This window comes from Phyllostomus discolor, chromosome 10, assembly GCF_004126475.2.
Source record: "Phyllostomus discolor isolate MPI-MPIP mPhyDis1 chromosome 10, mPhyDis1.pri.v3, whole genome shotgun sequence".
Taxonomy (NCBI): Eukaryota; Metazoa; Chordata; class Mammalia; order Chiroptera; family Phyllostomidae; genus Phyllostomus; species Phyllostomus discolor.
Window position 1 is genome coordinate 51,631,711 of NC_040912.2, and position 22,269 is coordinate 51,653,979.

The window sequence follows — 22,269 nt, forward strand, 5'->3', positions numbered from 1 at the left end:
AACAATCAATCAGAAATACATACCAAAATTAAAAGTCTAATAATATGCATTCTTGATCAGCTTCATTGCATATAGAATTATATTGGCAAAAAAAGAGTCTAAATGAAATGGAAGGTTTTTGCTTTAAGAATCATCTTCCATAAATAATGGTCCTTCTAATCTATTCCATCTGATCTACTTTTCTTTTTATGTACCTACAAACATAAACATGTCAAAAGGAAGTTACCAAAAAATGAGGCCGATGTGAGAAGAAATTGCTGATTATGAAGGTCATCATCAGGTTTTCCCTGATGCACAGAGTGGGGGTATAGGGGGCACCTCTGCAGGGCCTTCATCCATAGCCATTATTCATGCTGTAGTGCTTGTCAGGCTGCAGGGACCAGCAATCACTGGAATGAAGGGACTGTAGGAAGAGAGGGGGGCTGTGGAGCATAACCAAGAGCAACAAGATTTCTGCACAACTAACACCTCTAACTAAAACTGTTTTAAGTAGTGCATGCAACTGAGACCAGCTTTCCAGAATAAAAGACTCATCAGAAGGAATTGAGGTAATTGCTGGAACTGACCAAAGGTTTATTAGGAATGACAAGCACTGAAAACATTATCATTACAGATGATTTATGGATACAGCATATATCACCTATATTATTTTTAGGGCAATCTGTGAAGAGGAGTTGCATAAATATAAGGAGCTCCTCTTACATATTCTTTTGGGGTGGGATTATATGCCCTGTTGTCTAGCCAGTCTCTGAAAGGCAGAAGTTGTTAAGTCCACTGCTCATCCCCAGTAACCTGCCTCCAGCTGCAGCAGCCAGACATCTAGGGCACCAGGCTCTGCCTTCTCTATGAAGACAACAGCTCTGACATGCTATCTGTCATCACACCCTTAAAAATGCACATTTTGAACACAGATACGGTCAACTTTTTTGGCAATGGGATGGCTAGTCTGTTCTGAGGCAAAACTGCAATTGTAATGCCAGGTAGAATAAGAGCAATGCATGTAACAATGATACTTGAGAGGCAAATGGCTACCATGGAAGGGAAAGAAAACAACTTCGTGTATGTTGTTTTGTGCATACACACAGATTCAGGAGTGATGGGAACTAGCTCGTGTGACTGTGTATATACGTGTGTGTGTGTAGAGAGAGAAAGAGAGAGAGAGAGAGAGAGAGAGGTTTTGGAAAAGAACATCAAAAACTTCTGCAGCAGTTTACTTTTGAACACAGTAAACTTGAAAGGGGGAAAGAGAGATCACAAACACACGGGTTCACACCTGCACTGGGGAGTAAGATAATCTTGTACTACAGGGTAATTCATCACATCTTCTGCAGGGCAGCCTCTCAATACCACACACTTGGTGAAGAGAAATTAAAGTTCTGGTCTGGAGAAAACTACTTTAGAATTGGTGGGAGGGAATTAAGTGCCAGAATCTCCACAGCTTGGACAAAGCACAAACAAACCCTTTCTTAATAACATGAGGACCATTGAGGACTTTCTCCTTCATTCACTTTTTTCCTTACGTTTTTTCGCACATGCATTCCATTGATGTCCTTTTAAGCTTTGTCCAGCATCAGTCTGTAAATCATCAGGAGTGTAATAGCAGAAGTGAATTCTGCAGGTTTTCATGAGGGTTTAAAAACCCCCAAACCAGGCTCTTTCTACAATACTTTTGGCCCTAAACCAGGCGCTGGGTGAAGTTCTCTGGAAAGAGGCCTTTGTAGGTGGCGAGATCTCTGTACTGGAGCCAGTCTGATTCCTTCACTCCTACCAGCCAGCCGGCATCCTGCAAGATAAGACAAGGCTTTCAAGGTCCAACTATTGAAAAATCTGCACTGCCAACAATTAACAAAATAATTTGTGAAAAAAGTGGTGTAGTTCTGCACCAAGATGTTACATTGAGTGTAAACTGCTGTGTTGATACAGTGGGAAAACTAATTGAAGGTTAGTATTGATATTACAATTTATATAAAGTACACTTAATTGACATGAGTCATTAAGAAGGAGAAAAGAATTAGAATTACAGCCAGTATAAACACAGGAACGCCACGTGAAAGTAAGTCATGCACAGGAACACCTCCTGTCCTGTGGGTCATGGTGAAAACAGGCTTGAGGAACCCTGGGTTGGGAAAAAGTGCTGACAAAGCTACAGAAGGTCTCATATTTCATCCTGAACCATTTGCTGATGAGAAACAACACTGTCGTTCTTTCCCCCAGTTCATATCAATACCCAAATAAACCACCATATACCAGGCTTATCGATAATAACAGCTAGATGTGTTACCTGATATTTCTGTTGTGTTTGTTGCTGCTGTGATAATATCTAATTTTTTAAGTTTACATAGTACAAAGTAGTTTGTTGTCATGATGGTCCTGTTGGAAACATTCGAATGTTCTGTATAAACTATTCCTTATAAACATTTGTGTATCTCATAGAAGGTATCTGCCATCATGGAAATGCAGATATGTCAAAGAAAGGTTGAAGAAAGGTTAAAGATCCCATCCCTATGTGGTCATACAGCACTGGAGATTGTATGTAAAACAGAAACAGAGGCTGCCATCTGCCCTTGGCCTATGGAAGATAAACAGAGCCTAAATGGAAAAGCTGAGGTAAAGGAACAATATGAAACATAAGGACCATGTGAGGCAAAACTAGTGGGGAATGACTGTTTTTACTATGCTAACTAATCACCTGAAGCAATCCCTCTTAAGATGAGGGATGGCCAGATTTAACCCAAACCAATTCCCAAAAAAGTTCAAGTACCTCAGATAAAATGAGGACTTAAAAATTAAATAAAGAAGCTGAACATATTCCCTTGTAATAAATCTGAGATATAAATCGATGCTGCTAAATAGATAAAAATATAAGCATTTAGACAGGACAATTTTTGAAGGCAGAAAAATAGATTGAGAAAAAGATGACAGTAAAATAACTAATAATATCCTAGCTGATGACAAAAATTATAACGTTAAAATTTTTGGGTTACAGACATAAAGAACAAAGTTATACCTAAAGTAAAGGGTGATAACTATATTTTCTTTCTATCTTATTTTATTTTATAAATTAAACTTATTGGATTAACATTGGTTAATAAGATTATATAGGTTCCCAATTTATATTTCTATGATATAAAGTATTTTCTAAAGCTCCAGTAAGTATACAAAAGGCCACATTTCCCCCATAAGTGTCTATATTTTATATTTGACTTTATTTACTATGAGTGAAAAATCTAATGGCACCAAGTAGAGTCATGCATTTAAAATTGTATCAATAAAGAAGAAAGTAAGGGACTTGCACAAACCTATAATCAAGATATATTTAAACACATATACTGAAATACAATTCATGTGGTAAAGTGAAGAATATTATTAGCCAATATCAATCTTTATGTGAGGAAAATACATAAAATTGAATTTTAACTATTTAAAATATGTGGTAGACTAAGAATCTCCAGTTTTGGTAAAGGTAAAAAAGCTTGTATCAGATAAAGGCTTATTCCCTGAGCAAATGTAAGCACTAAAATAACTACTGAACACATATTTATATAATACCTAAAATACATATGTATAGCTATATACAATTATTTATATATAGAAAAGACTGTTACAAAATATGGAATACAAAATATAAGCTTATATAATTCCATCATTAGAAATAAATGGGGTGACCCCCATATATAACACCTGTGTGAAGGCAATGAGTAAGCGAGAGCAGGCAGCAAGCAGTAGAATATTTAATGCTGGTATGTAAGGTACTGCCCAGGGGAGACTTATGCTAGCACAGCTGCCCCCTGTGGATGCTCCTCAGTCTGTGTGGTGCAGAGCATACAGAAGTGAGAGCTGGGGGAAGCAGGACTTTTATGGGGAATATCTCGAGGAAAAGGAGAGAGCTGTGGAGAAAGTTCCCCAAATAGGCAGAAAAGCTTCCCTGAAACCCTGAGCTGTCCCCCTGCTGTGAATGCATCAGGGGTACCCCATGGAGCCTGGGGAAGGCAGGAAGGATGGAAAGGATGAGGAGAGATTCAGTCAGTGGAGGGGAGGCAGAGTTTAGAGTTCAAATCCCATCAAGCTAGAGGGCTTGGTAAATTCATCGGGATTTCAATTGAAATCCCAGATGGGGCATGTCTTAAGAAGTAGAGACCATGGTCCAGGACTGGGAATTTATCCTACAGTAAGGCAACATTAAAACAGACCCATGCTAAGAAAGTATAAAACAAACTTCCATGAATTCAAGGTAATTAACCAGTAGTTTGAATGCCTACTAGAAGAAATAATCTTCATTCATAGATAGGAAATGGAATCTAGATTGTATAATGCATTACACATTGCATCCAGTACCAGTGGAAATAAATTTTACAGGAGAGGGGAAAACAAACAAACAAACAAACAGGGGAACTGCCCTGGATGGTGTGGTTCAGTGGATTGAGTGCTGGCCTATGAACCAAAGGGTCGTAGATTTGAATCCCAGTCAGGGTACATGCCTGGGTTGCGGGCCAGGTCCCCAATAGGGAACGTGAGAGGTGGGTGACCACACATCAATGTTTCTCTCCTCCTCTCTCTCTTCCTTCCCTTCTCTAAAAATAAATAAAATTAAAAAAACATAACAAAACAGGAAAACAAACAACCAAGTGATAAAAAGCAATCAATACATGTGTGTCCAGGACAGTCAACCTTTTGGAATTAGCAATAAGACATTTAAAGCAGTTATTATAAATATGTTCATATACTGAAAAGATGAGAACAGAAAAGAAATCTCAGAAAGGAGATGAAAATTATATAAAAGAACAACATAGAAATTATAGAATAATGTAGATAATATCCTAAGTAAAAAAGCCACAGGATAAGCTTCACAACAAATTCAAAGTAGTAGGAAAAAGGGTCACTGTACTTAAAAGGCAGGTTAATGGAAATTACCCAACCAGAGTACCAGAGAGAAATAAATATTGAACAAGAAAGAATAGTCTTAGATATCTAAAAGTCCAACATATACAGAATTGTAGACAGAAAAAGAAGAGAAAGAAAAACATTAAGAGATAACAGCTGAAAGTCTTTCAAATGAAAGACATCAGGATATAAGTCTAAAGATCTCAGTAACCTCAAGCATGAAAACCATGAAAAAACAAGAACTAATCACATTACATTTCGAATGGTGAAACACGATACTGACAAGTTCTCAAAATCTGTCAGGGCAAAAGTCACAGTATTAGTACTTTTAAAGTGTGTAAGTAAAAAGTTAACTCAAAATTTTTTCCTCTAGGGAAAAAATATTTAAAAACAAACATGAATAAAATTTTCAGATAAACCAAAGCTGAGCTGAGAGGAATTGTTGCCAGTAGATCTCCAGTAGCACTCCAGGAATTGGTAAAGGCTTTTTTTTTTAACTCACCTGAGGATGTACTTTTTTCATGGCTTTCAGAGAGAAAGGAAAGGAGAGAGAGATTGAGGGATGAGAGAGAGAGAGAAACATCGACTGGTTGTCTTCATGCACACACCCTGAGTGGCACTTCAACTGCAACCTGTATACGTGCCTTGGCTGGGAATCAAACCCCTGACCCTTGGGTCTATAGGGCAATGCTCCAACCTGCTGAGACACACCAGCAAGGGCAAGACCCTTCTCCCTCTTAATTTCTTCAAAAGATAGCTTATGATTAATGTAAAAAAATGTAAATGTGTATTTTATAATGTTTCATGAGTTTATAATACATTTTATAGGTTTAGAATGAGGTATTTGAGATTATCACTTTTACCTGATATTGTTAATATATGCCTTTTTCATTTTCTTTGTCTGTTTGAAGGGTATTTCTAGGGTTTTAAGAATTTTATGAATCTCTTCAAAGAATATTTGGCTTTATTAACATTTTCTACTGTCTTTTTTATTGCATCCATTTGTGAATTCTTTTTGTTACTTTTTTCCATCTATGCATGTTGTATTTAATTTTATCTATTTTTATCTTCTTAGGCTGAAAACTTATGAATTAATGATCACTATGAGATATTTTTTAACTTGCTCTGATTTCTTTGACCCATGGTTTATTTAGAAATGTATTTTTTAATTTTTTAATTATTTAAGGATCTTACAGATATTTTATTATTATTAATTTGTAACTTAATTTTATTGTGGTGGAAACTCTTGTTTCCTTGACCCAGAAACTGACCTTTCTAAGTGTATTATCAAGAAAAGGAGCCAAACATGGGGTATGCAAGTCTTAACCTCAAACACAGTGACTTTACTATATGGAGGGAGGCTCATAAATTTTTTTGAGAAGATTACAGAAGTTATAGCTCTTCTCTCTGGAAAAACACATTGACAAACACAATTTACACATTTTGCATGCCATTTTAGGGGTTCACAAATCTTATGAAGAAGAGCAAAATGGAGTTCTGAGCTCCTTAGCATCAGGCCACTATGCTTTTTATCCCCTGGAGGTTATTTTCTTAAATGAATCTTTTAGAAAGGAGATATAATTTAAACACGGTGAAATGCAAGGATTGTTAAGTGGACAGCTCCGATGGGTTTTGACAAATGCATACCATGTGTAACCAAAGTCCCTATCAAGATATAAAACATTTCCATCCCCCAGATATCCCCTCATGATCTTTCCTTGTCAGACTCAACACCTTCATAGGAAACGACCTGTGAAGGGGGAGTTGTAGTGCACATGAACAGTGTCTGCATTTCCTGAGGACTGGTGATCACAGGTAAATCCCTAGAAAGCAGATACCTAATAAGAAATAATCTATTTGTATAAAAGAATAAACAATGTAATGGCATCCCAAACCTAAAATGTGTGATGCACTGTGGTTATAAGTCCTTAACTCCTTCTCAGAGCTGCCCTGCAGCATCTCAGAAAATGAAATGTCTTTAGGAAGTCACTGTGCCCAACTGACCATAAGGGAAACCAAATATAGCCTGTAGCACTTTCCAATCTCATCCTTTACCTGGTCAGCCTCTGAATCCGAGGGGACAACCAAGACCACGTCACCCCTTTGTAAGGTAAGTTCATCAGAATTTGCTGCTTCAAAGTCATGCAGTGCTTCCACCTGCAAGATTACAAAAGAACTGATTAATGTTATAAAGGAAAATAGAGGTAAAATCTGCCTCCCAGTCAATGAGCTGCAGGCACTCTTACAAGCATCTCCAAGCTAGATGAAAATTAAGACATGCATCACACCTCAAAGAAGGAGAAGGCCTCTGAATGCAGAATGGAAATCCTCTTCCCTGTTTACTTAAAACATCTGATTCTGCCAGATTGATGCTGAGGTATTTAGTCATGCAACACCTTCTGCTAGAGCTGATATGTTGTGCATTAATTAGTTTAATTTGTCATATTTCTATTAATCTGGTAAATTGTTTTAAACAATAAATAATAAAAATTGTTTATTTTTTAACCTGAATTAAAAATGCTTAGCTGAATGTTCTTCTAACCACAGCTTCTGGCATATTGGAAAAACTATCACTATTTATAATAAAATCACTATTTAATCAAACCTGTGTTCAATCTCTTTGTAAAAAACTTCCTTCTTTCCCTATCCTGTCTTTTAAACATGACAATCTGTTTCTATTTCCCTTTGTTGAAAGATTTCTTTAAAATTTGATCACGGAAAATTTGAAAAGTAGAAAGAATAATAAAATGACCCCCTTTATGTTTATTTCTTTCATGTACCAGACCTCAACCTCTCAACCCCACTCATGCGATTAAAGAATCAGCTTTTAACATCCATGTTTTGCATGTAGAATCACAAACTGTCAGAGCAGGAAATTACTATATTATCTGCAAATTCATTTTTTGGATGAAAAACCTGAAGCCCTAAGAGAGGGGTGAGTGGTCTTTCTAGCTCCCACTGAGGTCAGTGTGGGAAGCCTGGGCTGCCCAGCCATTCTGGCCTCCGGTGGCACACACACTGCGCCCTTGATTTCTTGCGCTCTAGGACAAAACACAGTGGGACACGTGCTCCCACTAGCCACAGGTTTAATTTTCCCTTCACATAATTTGTCAATAGCTCCATTACATCCAACCATCCCCATTCGAGTAGCAACTCTGCAGTAACTGTCTGATGAGCAGAGAGAGTAGAAAAAGATTATGACTATTCAATCCTACCCCCACAAAAATTTAATGTTTTTTTTAAAAGCTGAATTTTTAAATGTAAAATCAAATTATGGAACTTATAATTCCCCAAAATATTTTATTAAAGAGAATTAGCTGCCTTTAACACTTGGTTGATGCCTGTGTTTCTAGGTATTTACTGTTCCTATTTATTTGTTTGTTTTTAGTAAGGACCTTCAGTTTATGAAGGCTCTATGTAACTACTTGATGGCCTCTATGAGCAAAACCTTCTGCACATAAATTTAGGCCTATTTTTCTCTTCCTTTTCATAACATATTTGTTCACTTACTTTTAATGTGTGAATTGGCTCCCATCTCTGTGTCAGGCACTGTAACCAGGTGCCAAAGCTGAAGGGCTGATTGCTCTTTCCTGCCAGAGGTGTCTGACCCAGAGGTGTCTGACCCAGCTGGGAGCAGCTGAGCCCAGAGCAGAGGCCCCCACAGAGCTCCCTGGGGGGCACAGGAGGGCACTCAGGTACTCAGGTGGAGGGCATTAACCCATTCCCCACCAAAGGGCATACCGTGTAATTATCCATTTCTTAAAAATATCATTACTTTTATTTTATAAAATATGTTATTTATATTTATTTTTTAATATATTTTATTGATTATGCTATTACAGTTGTCCCATTTCTCCCCCTTCATTTCCCTCCACCCTGCACACCCTCTCCCACCCACATTCCCCCACTTTAGTTCATGTCCATGTGTCGTAAGTTCTTTAGCTTCTACATTTCCCATACTACTCTTGTCCTCCCCATGTCTATTTTCTACCTATTCTCTATGCTACTTATTCTCTGTACCTTTTCCCCGCTCTCTCCTCTTCCCACTCCCCTGTTGCTAACTCTCCCTGTGATCTCCATTTCTGTGGTTCTGTTCCTTTTCTAGTTGTTTGCTTAGTTTGTTTTTGTTTTTGTTTTAGGTGTGGTTGTTAATAATTGTGAGTTTGCTGTCATTTTACTATACATGTTTTTTATCTTCTTTTTCTTAGATAAGTCCCTTTAACATTTCATAAAATAAGTGCTTGGTGATGATGAACTCCTTTAACTTGACCTTATCGGGAAAGCACTTTATCTGCCCTTCCTGCCCTGCCTTTTAAATGAAAGCTTTGCTGGATAGAACAATGTTGGATGTAGGTCCTTGCCTTTTTTAAAGGGAAAGATGTCACAGCAGTTCTCCTTTGTCCACAGCACAGAAACCCTGCCAGGTTGCACTGTGATGTGGGGATGAAGGGGAAAGCAGTACAGATAAAAAGTGTGTATTGCTAAAAGTAAAAGTAAAAATCAGAAAGCCAAAAGTTCCACTAAAAGGGGATCAAAGAAAATGGATAAATAGCTAGCGCATTTTAAAAATTAAAAATAGAAACACCTTGTAGAGAAAGCCAGGTGGCACTTGCTGAGAGGCTTGGCTTGCTGATGGAGCAGAGGCTGCTGGCTGGAAGTCCTCAGTGGCCTTTTGCTCAGAGGCCAAGTCCGGCATCTCCCTGGTGGGGCCTGGAAGAGCTGAGTCTTCAGCTGCCTCCTTGGACTCTACACCTATAGTTGTTTCGTGGTCTCCCTCCCCTTCATTGTTGGAAGCAGGCTCTATGACAACAGAAGGAATGACCTTCTCCTGGGAGAAGAAAAATGTGGTGGTTCTTTAGAGACAAGACATCTGCATCGTCCCCATTACACCATCTGTGACTCCCACTTCCCCCACCCCCTTCATTCAACCAAATTCCTGCTGTGCCCCAGACCGGATTTAGGCTTTCTGGCCCTTAGGCGATCCACCTTCCGGACCTCTACCCTTTCTATTTCTCTGGAATCCGATACCCTTAGTGGGATTAATTTCTGGATCTTGGAACAGTCATCCAGTTTGGTAAGAGGGTTTCTGTGTCACCTGGGAAGAGGGACAAAAGACTGCAGGGAGGAAGATGAGACATGTTGGGTTGGAAGAGAGAGTCCTGCAAGGAAATGCAGTCAGCTTCCAAGGTTGCTCTCATCTGTGCAGTGGTCTGTTCTTGTCCCACTACATGCTAGCACTCACTTGAAGCCAACCATATCCTTGTGTAAATGCTTTTCTCCGAGAGTCTCATGGAACTCCCAAAGAGCCTGAAACCACATTGCTGGTAAAGATGAGGCCCATGATTGGAGGTAATCTACCTGTCCTTTGCTTGTTGATTATCATCAGAGCCACACCACAGTCACAGTTTAAGGGCTAACAATTCCCACCAACCACTCCAAGTCCTCTGTTGTCTGGGAAAGCAGAACCAAAGGATCAAGGCCTCCCCTTTGTGTTTTGACAAAGATGAGCAAGGAGGGGAACTTAACTCCAATAGTAAAAGTCTGGAGATATTTCTTGCTTTTCTGATTAACTTCTATATTCCCTCAGATGTCAGGAGACCTATGCACTTCTGTTCTTCAATTCAGAGAAAATAATACACTCTTTCAACAATAAAACACAAGTTTTCTTGGCATGGTGACAAGAAAGTATTACAAAAAATAAAATACACTTTTGAGACATTTCTGCAAACACCAATACAAGCTGCTGATTTTCTAGTGGGATGAAAAGGATAATTCGGTTTCAAACTTTCAGTAACTCTGGACAGACTTCTGGAAATTTATCATGAGTAAGATAATGAGAAACATGGAAAGTGTAACATTAAGCTCACTCTTCACTGTTACTCCTAGAGTACAGAGGAACCAAATATGCGGTTTAGAGGAGCAGTCCTTGCAGGGTGCCTGGGTTTGAGGCTCCCACAGCCAGGGCATAGATGGCAGCGTAGCCTTGAACGCTCTTCTGAAGGAAGGAAGAGCTTGGGCAAAGTCCAGCTTCATGTATGTAGTTAATAACCCACTTTCCTTTTGAGAGTGCAACATAAGGATGGGCTTCAGGTAAAAGAGCTTAATTTGGGATGAATTTGGGTTCATAGCATGTGCCTAGCACCAGGCTAAGTGCTTTATGGCTATTTCCTCACATATTCCACACAACAACCTTATTATTCTGTCAGATTCCCTTTCTCCTCCATCTATTCTCATGCTTTCTGCCATTTGTGCTTCTTTCCTCTCCCCCATCAGTTTATTGCATAGTTTCCTTTCCTCTCTCTGTGCTGAATTTAAGCCCAGTCCACATAGCACTGGGGCTTGTGTGGAGCCCCCAAATACTGACATTGAGGAAATGCTGTGTGCTGCGACTACTCTTTCTGAGAACCTAACTTTTTGTTTGTTTGGTTTTGGGGGAGCAGTATGCCACAAACTGGCTATTCCTCATCTTAAAGCATTATCACCATTAACCAACAGAGCATCCCTGCTGTGCCATCTCTCCAGAACCTCCATTTCACTAGGACACATACCTGAGGTGCCGCTGTTTCTGTGTCTTCTGGTTGAGCTCTGTCACTGCCTATGACCTCTGCGGCTGCAGGATCAATCCTGGCCTCCTCTAAACTTTCTCTTTTGCCAGGATGAAGAGCAGCCTCCTCTGCTTCTGCTTCTGTTGTTGGGGCCCCTTCCGCTGCGGACACCAGCATTCCAACAGTCCCATCAACTTCAGTTCCAGGTAGGATCTGCAAGCCAGAATCAAAGGGGCCATGTCTGTGTCTCCAGGGCCTCAGTAGGAGTTAGACTTAGCCCTTTCCCTTCTCTCCCCTCTGCTGAGGCTCATTGGATGTCAAAGTTTCCTTGACAATGTACTGAGACCCAGGATTCTGGTACAGCAGTCTGCCATCAGCTGATCAAAACTCTGACCCCCTCCTTTTCCTGAGCACCCACAATGCTCCTTTCCTCAGCTTTCCTTGCAGTGAGGTGTAGCAAATGGAATTTGAGTGGAAGCAACATATACCATTCCTGAGACAGGGCTTACAAAGTGGGGATGGCCCCTCCCTAGCTAACTGCACTTTTGTTGCCTGAAAGCAGATGATACAAGGCCCTAGAATACACCTGAGCCACAAAGTGGGTGGGGCCTGGCCCCAGTACCAGGGTCATGGAACAGAGCTACATAGACAAGCTTCTCCATCACACAAAGTCAGAACTTAGAAAGACTGATTTCCGTATAAACTTAAAAATCTTCATGGGGAAGGTCCCAGAAATTAAATCACATTCAGGGAGAAAAAAAACTAGGGCATTTTCTCATGAGACTTCTTGAGAATGAAGGAAAAATCATTTTATTATTGAATATTCATGATAATCAAAGTCAAATAAGATTTTGTCTCCTTTACTGGGAGTAATAAAATGCAAAAGAAAAAAAAGAGAGAGGAAAAAAATTTGATTTGTATGGTTGAACCAGTGAACAAATTGGTTGGAGTTTTAATCAAGATTCTGACTTCATCTTGGCCAACCTGATTTTAGAGGTTCAAATCAAAAAGATGAGGAAGAAGGAGCCCAGGACACATATTTCAAAAATCGATCTTACTATTGATGTTATTAGCATTAGACATCCTTTCCTTTATCAGATAAATTCAACCCAATTTGTGCTATGAAGTTAGGAAAGCTCTCATGCTGCTGATAACTACTGTCCAACCAGAGCACTGAAAGGGAGACACCTGCAGAATGGGCGTCAGAACTGGGTGGGCAATGGAAAACAACAACTGCACACCTGTGGCTCATGGCAAAGCAGTAAAAAAGAAATTCTGATTCAAATTTATAGGTAGGAGATTAAGTAAAAATGACCTGTTGCAGGATATATTTTTCTACATTGTAATATTTTATTTAGGAACCAAAAACTGTGTTATTGACTGTACTGTTTGTTGTGTGGCCAAGAGCTAGTCACATTCTTAGAAATTTACTTTCTTCTTTTACAGGAATCTCTTATTCTGAGAATTTGGCTCTCCTGAGTGTACATTAGTCCAAAATGTAGTCACTAACCAAGATGTAGCATTTATTTCCTTTTTCTACTTTGTCATTGAAGTACATAGGTTCAGAATTGTAGCATATTTATTCAAATGAATTAGAAATGCTGATAGTGGGGTAACAGCTATATAGGGTTTATATTTTGATGAATGACTGAAAATTTCCATAATAAACGTTTATTTAAAATTTTAAGAGAAGTGCCCCTCTTGCTTTAAATAAACATTGACTGTTTTATGGCTGTTATTTTCCTATTGTCAAGAGAGTAATAATAAGAATATAAATATGGGTGTTTTCTTAATTCTAGGAAGAACATTGAACACTTCCTTGTACATTTATTGTTGGGGAAGCCAACAAGCTTTCTTCCAGACCCTAAGGACTTAGCAAAGTTGCCTCCACATCAGATACAGTACCAAAAACTTACAGAGGGGCAATGGGCTTAAATGCAGGAAGCAGGTTGTGTTGTCACAACTCTAAGTGATTCATGATCTCCTACTCATCTAGAAAATCACACTACAGAGTGACCACCCCACTCGTTTCCATAGCTCCATACCAGATGGACTCTAGATACATGCAGAGAGTGTGAACAGACAGTGAATACCACCACGTGCACACACACATACATATTGCTACAGGTAACAAAGCAGCCACTATGTAATTTTATAGGCTATTCCCTCAAGTGATTATACATAAATTCCTCTGTACATATACATTGCAAGTAATTGTATATCATTTTTATTGAATACTACTAATTGAATACCATTCTCAACTGAATTGATATAGTTCCAGAAGAGAATATATTTCTAGGAAGCATTGATAGTGTCCTCAAAGGTAATTTAACTCTCTCCATACAAACAGAACATTAATAATAAGTTCCTAGTTTGTACCTGGAGCTCCATATACCTATCAACTTGATTATATCACATGTTGCTATGGCAAGACATACATGTTTTCATCTTTCCTTTGTTAAATGGTTTAAACAGGTGTCATTGGCTGGATCTGATTTAGACCTGTCAGTGTGACTGCTGTGATGCCAGACACCAGCAGGTGGAGCCCAAGTGCGACATCTGTTGCTCTGACTTTCCTTGACCTGGCAGGAACAAATTTCAGGGCAGCAATTTACCTGATCTCTGTCTCTGTCACACACATACATACAGGGAAGAGCATGTAGAAAATTGTTTGTAAGAATGAGGGCAAATAAAAATCACCAAAACATTGGTATTAACAATGCTGATAGAGTCAGGGTGCCAAGAAAACTGCAATTTTGCCTACAGAGGGGAATTTGATTGACTTACTTAGAGAAGGGATGAAATTAAGTTCTCCATCCTTCTCTAAGACCATTAGCAATGAATTCCGATTTCTCTAGCCACAATCAGCACTTTGATTTTACAGAATCTGAGAACACTGTAGAAAGAGAGAAGGACTGTCCACTGCCTAGAGTTCCTCACATCTTTCTGCCTCTGGCATTGCTCTGATCACCTGGGGGGCCCCAAGTCTCCCTTTGTGTCTGGAATCTGTGGTTTATCTTCTGCTCTTACCAAAGTATTTCTACTGTATACTTACTGACTGCAATAATAGGACAACATAAAAATATACCAGAAAACAGGATTCAATTTGCTCAAATTAGGTGTTAATTCCAAAGAAAATAGAGAAAAGATTGCAAAGGTTTTCAGGGATAAAGTTATTCCTTTCTTATTACTTTCATGCATTCCAATTTGTTAGCCACTTATAGATTTAGAAAAGAAAAACATTTTCTAGACTTTTCTTGCTGCCATACACATTACACCTGCTATGAATTAGCAGGTATAACAATGATTAATGACTGCTCGTTTACCTAAAGTATTATCAGAGAGACCAGAGGACTGAAACTACTGAATATATTTCAAGACTTTGATATTCAATGTTATTAAATTTTTCTCCTCATTCCAAATGTTAAGGATTACACCATTATCTTCTGCCAGAACTATAGTATCTGTTGGCCAAATATATTTATGGTGGAAAACATCTACTACAAAGAGAAACTAAAAATGTCTCCCAGCTCTGCTGTTTAGTTGGCACAAGGACTCTGACAGTTTCCACATTAATCACATAGAAATTACAAGGGTCAGCATGGGACCCACCTTTGAGATGGTGATGAGTTCTCTATTTATCATTTTATCATACAGATCTTACTGCTTTTATATATTCTGCTTCGACAATCTCCTTGGTAGAAAGCAATACCATTATGGTATTCACATCAGAGTCCTGGCAAACACCTCATTGCATTACAAAATTTTCTGGTAGTGGAATGAAATTAATGCAATGCAACAATGGCCTCATCCTGCAAAGCAGGAAAACACAACTGGGTGACAAAGAATAGTCCTTTCGGGAGATTGTGCCTTGAAAGCAAGTCAACAAGGACTGAGGCCCCAGACCAGTAAAAGTAGTGACTGGCTGCAGGAGAATTTGTAATTTCTGAGCTTTGTATAATTTATTGATTTCTTTTACTCAGTCATTGTTTTGCTTCCTTGGCAAGAGTATCTGTCAGCAATGCCTGAGAAGCAGCTTCCACTTGTGAAACTGGTCTAGAGGGCAACTGCAGAGAGTCCCTAGTAGGAAACTCCAAACTTATTTATAAAGCATGTTATTTTAAATAAATAGGACATTTTCTGATTAAAAATAAGGGAAACCATTGGTTCAAAAATTAAAGAGATAACTTATGGTAACCTTTTGAGGTATTTATTTTTATTCATTGATATGAATATAGGGGCTTTGTCTATTTTACAATACATAGATCATGTTTGTTAGAAAAATTCTACCAATGGCTAAATAATACTTCGTTTCCTTTTCTATTTAACAGTTTAACAGTTCTCCTATAATTGAACTAGTTGTTTTCCATTTCTTAAAAATGTTATAAACAAGGTGAAAAAAGTCTTGGTTTGTAACCATATTTACAACTATATAAGCCATACATTTAAATTATTTAAATAGACAACACTGTCCCCTTTATTTATTTATGGTGTCCTAGTTACAGATTTTTGGGGAGTGGAATGTCCAAAATTCTATTATGAAAAAAGTCAACACAGATAAAAATTAAAAACATCATACAGCACACATCCAAGTACTCAGTCAGCACCTAGGGTCTGCAACTGATATGCTGCTATGTTTACTTTTATTACATCTTCCCATCTGTCCACACTGATTTTCATTCATCTTTCAGTCAATCACAAAAATTGAAGAGAAATCCATTATCTTAAAAAAATGGATTTCAAGAATTCTTTGAGATGGCTTTATATCTTATATATTTCATAGTGAATTTCTGCTGCTTTCCCCTTGACTGACTATTGCCTCAGGGTAAAATTGCTACAATATGCTGTTTTGCATTCAAAATCGCTACGTCCTTCTAACAGCTTCTGACCTTCAGCACTGAGAAGGACAAGTCTGAGGCCTGCCTAATTATTGTTCCTTTGTAGTGCATTTCCCCAGTAGTCTAGATGCTTGCAGAACTTTATGCAGTATTCAATTTAAAAATTTTTAAAGATTACACTTAGATGCTAGTCTCTTATTAAATTCGCACTTCTTCAGTGATTTCCTAGGATCTGCATGCAGGAATCCCTACAACTAGCAGACTTCAGCTAGAGCACGTTTTCTTCTGTCACACAGGCTACTATTGCTTCTAGTGCATTCTTCACTGCTTTTTGTTTTTAAAAAATATATTTTACTGATTATATTATTACAGTCGTCCCATTTCCCCCGCTTCATTCCCCTCCACCCTGCACACCCTCTCCCACCCATATTCCCCCACTTTAGTTCATGTTCATGGGTCATACTTATAAGTTCTTTAGCTTCTACATTTCCCATACTATTCTTATCCTCCCCCTGTCTATTTTCTACCTACCATCTATGCTACTTATTCTCTGTACCTTTTCCCCCTTTCTCCTCCCCACTCCCCTGTTGCTAACCCTCCATGTGACCTCCATTTCTGTGGTTCTGTTCCTGTTCTAGTTGTTTGCTTAGTTTGTTTTTGTTTTAGATGTGGTTGTTAATAATTGTGAGTTTGCTGTCATTTTACTATACATGTTTTTTTAATCTTTTTTTTCTTAGGTAAGTCCCTTTAACATTTCATAAAATAAGGGCTTGGTGATGATGAACTCCTTTAACTTGACCTTATCTGAAAAGCGCTTCATCTAAGACTACGCTTAGATGCTAGTCTCTTATTAAATTTGCACTTCTTCAGTGATTTCTTAGGATCTGCATTCAGGAATCCCATTGCAACTAGCAGCCTTCAGCTGGAGCACGTTTTCTTCTGTCACACAAGCTATTATTGCTTCCACTGCATTCTTCACAGCTTTTTCTTAGGAATAGTAATTATGCAGGAGTTGTGTCTTCAGTCACAGCCTTCACATCTACCACCTCTGCTTGTGCTCTTCTTTTTGTGTAGGGAGAACTCCTCCAGTTTGTCCTCACATCAGGAAATCAGTTCCCTACACTGTTGCTCCTGGTCTTTACCACTCTTATTTAAATTTTAATTCTAATATTACCTTTTTTCCCCTTGAAATCTTTTTTTTTATCATCATCAAGATTCCTTTTTATCTGCTTTACAAGCAGCTCTCTCTTTATTTCAATGTGGTTGTCTTATCTCATCTTTCATTTCATGTATAAAATAACCAAGGTCCTCCTGAATTTTGCTGATAAAAAAGGAAGGCAATCTTCAAATTTTTCTATCATACTTTTGGTAATTTCTGTTGTCCTTTATAAAAAATTATAACTCTTATCTCTTATGCAATGCTTTCCTTCTGTTGTATTACTTTCTATATAGGCCCTAAGTTTTTTAAAATGTGTGTGAAATCTCTCCAGGCCTGATGTTTCTAGTGGACATGGAAACATTTTCTTTGTTCCATTTTACCCTCCATTTGGGGACATGTAAACATCCTTTTCAGAATAGGAGGTGGGCAGGATTCATCAGATCTACACAAAACCATCTGTCTTGAGTCCCCCAAACGTGTGTCCAAGGATTAATGGTGTGAGAGCAGCAGCAGGCTCCAGGTGACCTGAATGCTTCAGAAAGGTGCTTCCACACCCATGGTGTGGGGGGTACTAGATGCCAGTTGTCTTCTATCAAGAGTAGGGGTGGGTGAAAATCTCACAGACTTCTTGATAACAAGCTTAGTTATTATAGTTTAAGATCCTTTTCATGCCTAAGTTGTTGGAAAATTCTCCTTTGCTGGTGTAATATTTCTAGAATATAGTACAATGGAAACTTTGACTTTCTTTGTATGTTTAAGTGTAAAGAGCACTAAAATAAAAAAAAAACTGGTAATAGTGAATCCGATATAATTGTTGTGATTTATTCTTTAATACTTTCAGTTTTCTCGTAATATTCAGTTGTGTGTTCCTAGGATGCATGTCATTTTCATTAAAATTCTTCTGCAGTAAATGACACAAATTCTTCTACATCCAAGAAGACAATGCACCTTTCCTTTTAAATGAGAGAGTCTCAGGGACCTTGATACCTGAAGTGCCTCCACATGACCCACTGCTTCCTACTGACAACTCCCAACAAGGTAAGTCTGACTAAGAATGCGGGTGAGTTCCTATACACAGCTGGTGCATTCACTTACACTCTTGGAATCCTATGCTTTCAAAGGAGAATTATAGATTATAAATAAAATATGTCTTTACTCATACATATGCAGTATGTGGGCATCTAAGCAAACATGTCATAAAATCTCTCTTAATTAATAGCAAGTTATATGATAAAAAGATATGGGAAGGAGACTGGTAGGACAGAATTTCACCACCATTATTTTTGATACTAGTCCCACAGATTCCCTGTTTAGAGACATGTAAAGGATGGGAAAGTGGATAAGAAGATAACCCCATCTTCCCCTGGCCTGATCCACTATACTACAGGGTTACAATGGAGAACACTTAACACATTTGGCACTTGGACACACACAGCAATGTTTGCATGTTACAGACTCACATGATCCCAACAAGTTAGGAATGACCCTGGGGCTCATCATACCCCATGCTGGCATTTTACAAATGGGGGGAATGTGACAGAGTGGCAGTAGCACTGAACACAGAGCTGGGGGGATGAGTTTTAGTGCTGATTCACTCCTACTTAGCACTGGAGCTGGAATGACCCCAGGGTCCCACTGCAATGGAGCAAAGAAAGGTCAATAACACAGCAGGAATCTTGGCTGTAGGCCACCCTGGTATTTTCCTGCCCATCAGGTATTCTGGATCCAGCTTGAGTTGTTGACTTTTTGAAGATCCCACATTTATAAATTACAAAATTTTCTTCAGAATGCATTTTAAAGAAAAGCCCAAGAGGCAACTAGGGTCATTATGGCCTCAGAGAAGATTCCTGTATTAAAAAACAGGCTGGTGGCTATTATTCCTCTTCACATGACACACTGTACATGTGATACATTGAAGGTAATAATTTCCCTTCACCATGACTGTAGGGGAGAGTTATCTCATGGAACACTGGGCCTCAACTTGTATCCCTTCAAAGGTGGCTCTGGTGTTACAATCTTCAATTCATACATCTATAAACTTCCTTTCCAATATGAAATTTTGTGGGATCTTTCCCACAGACCATTTCAATCATCTTTTCTAATCTACTCTCCTGGTATTGCCCACAGTCCCATCATAAACCTACAGCAGCCAGGTTCCAGCACAATTCGGCCACTGGTGGCCACAGTATTGTCATGGCAACCAACATCTGTCTGAATTAGCTTCATACTCTCTTTAAAAATAAGATCTTCAGGAATGCCAGTTAATGAATTTTTGGTTGATTTGGCTTTTAAGGTCATAGCTGAATATCTAATAACAAAACACATTAAAACATTGTAAGTAGAGTTTTATTTTGAAAGTGCATGGGAGAAGTGGACAGGAGAAAGAGATTTATCTCTTGAAGCAAAGGCAAATATTGTGTGCTGCAAACCCTCAGAGATGGGCACATGAGCAAGTGCTCGTTTCTGAAGTAGCCATAAAGGACAGCCTCATAGGGGGTCACAAATAGTTTGTTAAAGAGGTTGTTAAGAAAATGCCTTCACAGCTTAGCAAACATTTACTTTGCCAGACTAAATTCTGTTCTGAATGATCCAAAGCACTTGCTGCCACTGCTCAAATTACCTTATGAGTGGACCTAGGCTCATGGTGGCTGAAGGCAAAAGTGGGCCTGGCACATACAACCAACAACCAGATCAAAACTGGTGATCTGCAAATCACTTAAATGTAATGGTGTTCTGTTGTCAAAACTCCCAATCCTGACCCTGCCAAGAAGCACATACACCTCCTTGGGCATCCTGGGATCTGGCCACATGGCAGAATGGGTCCTGAACTTTGAGGATGACAGTCACACTTGGAAGGTCCACTTGTCAGACCTCTGACTTCACAGGCTTTGAGTTGTACATGACATTGGTAAATAAACCTACTCCATGATGGTTTGTCACCCAACTGCCCAGCAAATAGAAGTTGGAAAAGAGACCATAAATGAAGGTTGTTGTCATGTGGGAGATGGCCTACATACTCAAAATATCCAAGTCAATAAACTTATTGGTAAAAATGAAAAATGCATCTTTTATTTTAAGAAACAAAGCATATGAACTTTTTGGCCAACCCAATATTATATACCCTGCTTTGTCTTGAGCACCATGGGAGAAAAAGAAACAGTGCCATTCACTTGACCCACAGGACACTGAAAATGTAATCAGTTGCTAATAGGAATATACTCAAACTCAGAGAAAATAACCATTGATGGGATTTTTTTTGGTTTCTGAGAAAGGTAAAAAGGTATATCCATTTCCAAGGCCTCTCTGTATATATACATGTGTAATATAAACACATAATTTAATTTAAACATGCATTAGTGTGAGCACTAGAGTTTGTAGCTAATTCTACGATTATGAAGGGCAGACAGGGACTCAAGCTCCTCTGGCTTCCACTGACCTTCACAGTCTTCCTCTGACATGTTGGGAGCTCACAATGGAGGCACAGTGGAAGCCTGAGTTCTCATGTTTACAAGGAGAAACCTCAAATGCTGCTCTCCACGGGCATGACCGACACAGAATATTGCCCGACCAGGTGAAATGTCAGCCTCCTCCAGCACTAGTCTGTGCAGACTCAGCAGCAAGAGCCATATCTGCTTGTTGCTTTACTAGGTCCCTCAGGTCCAGAGCACAGCCTATGTAGAGAGGACTCAAATATGTTTGTCAACTTAATGAGGAGGGACAAATACCTGCATTCTATTCAAGCAGACAGAAATAGTTGTAGTAAGATAAAGTCAATATAACATAGTCTAATACTGCCCAGAAAGTATCCAGCCATGCAATATGAAAAAGAGACATTTATTGAAGAAGATACAAGATACAAGAAACATTGTATATAGGACAATAATGCCTCAGTCCCCTTCAAAGTAGACACCTTGGGATTTCACACAGTCCTCCCACAATTCATCTCTGGTTACACTTCTTAAGGAAATCTGGTTCATTGGTAGCAGTTTGAATTAAGTCATTAGCAACTGAAGCACGCTATTCCTTTTACTATGGTAGTACAAGTTGTAGGGTGAATTTTGCCATGATACATTTTATGACAAGATCCCTGCATCAGAATCTCAGACACAGTAGTTTTTGGAATCCCCAGATCAGCTTCTACTTCTCACCCTGTCAGTTGCTGATCTTTGTTGATTGCAGCCCATAATGTTCAACATTTGGAGGTGTTCTGCTTGTTGCAGGCGTTCCAGAACATGGATCACTTTCAAGAGATTCTTGACCATCATTGAAGTGTCTGTGCCACACTTTTGTTTGCACTGCACTCATTGCATGGACCCTGAAAACCTTCTGAATCATCCGAATAGTTCATGGAGTAATGTTCAAGCTTAATGCAAAATTTCATTCAGATTCATTGCTCTACTAGCTCAGTAATTTTGAATTCAATGGCCGCAGAGTACACATGCTCACTCAAAGGCAACTGCTGCCCTTACTCACTAGTACAGTGAAGTCATCATTATTCATGCATGTGCCTTCCAGTACACTCCCCTTGGCTGCCAGGTTACTCGATACTTTTTCCAGACAGATTTATACACACACATACACACGCACATGCACACACATATGTATACACACACACACACTCTCTCTCTCTCTATATATATATACACACACGCATTATGTATATATATAATTTTATTTTAATTATTGTTCAAGTACAATTTTCTATATTTTACTCCCATCCCAGCCCACCCACCCACCCCTCTCCATCTCCCTCCCATTTCCACATGCCACTAGTTTTTGTCCATGTGTGTCCTTTATACTTGTTTCTGTAAACCCTTCCACTTTTCCCCTGCGATTCCCTCCCCTA

The 22,269-nt window shown here is 38.9% G+C and overlaps 1 protein-coding gene across 1 annotated transcript in view; it reads right to left on the reverse strand.

Moving 5' to 3' along the window:
- Window positions 1-543: 543 nt before the first annotated feature.
- AMPH (amphiphysin) overlaps window positions 544-22,269 on the reverse strand; it is a 286,397-nt gene continuing 264,671 nt past the window's right edge. Inside the window, 4 exon segments of the mRNA XM_036010809.1 lie at window positions 544-1,783; window positions 6,937-7,038; window positions 9,467-9,709; window positions 11,430-11,639. Of these exon segments, the coding sequence (XP_035866702.1) occupies window positions 1,676-1,783; window positions 6,937-7,038; window positions 9,467-9,709; window positions 11,430-11,639 (663 nt within the window). The 3' untranslated portion in view covers window positions 544-1,675.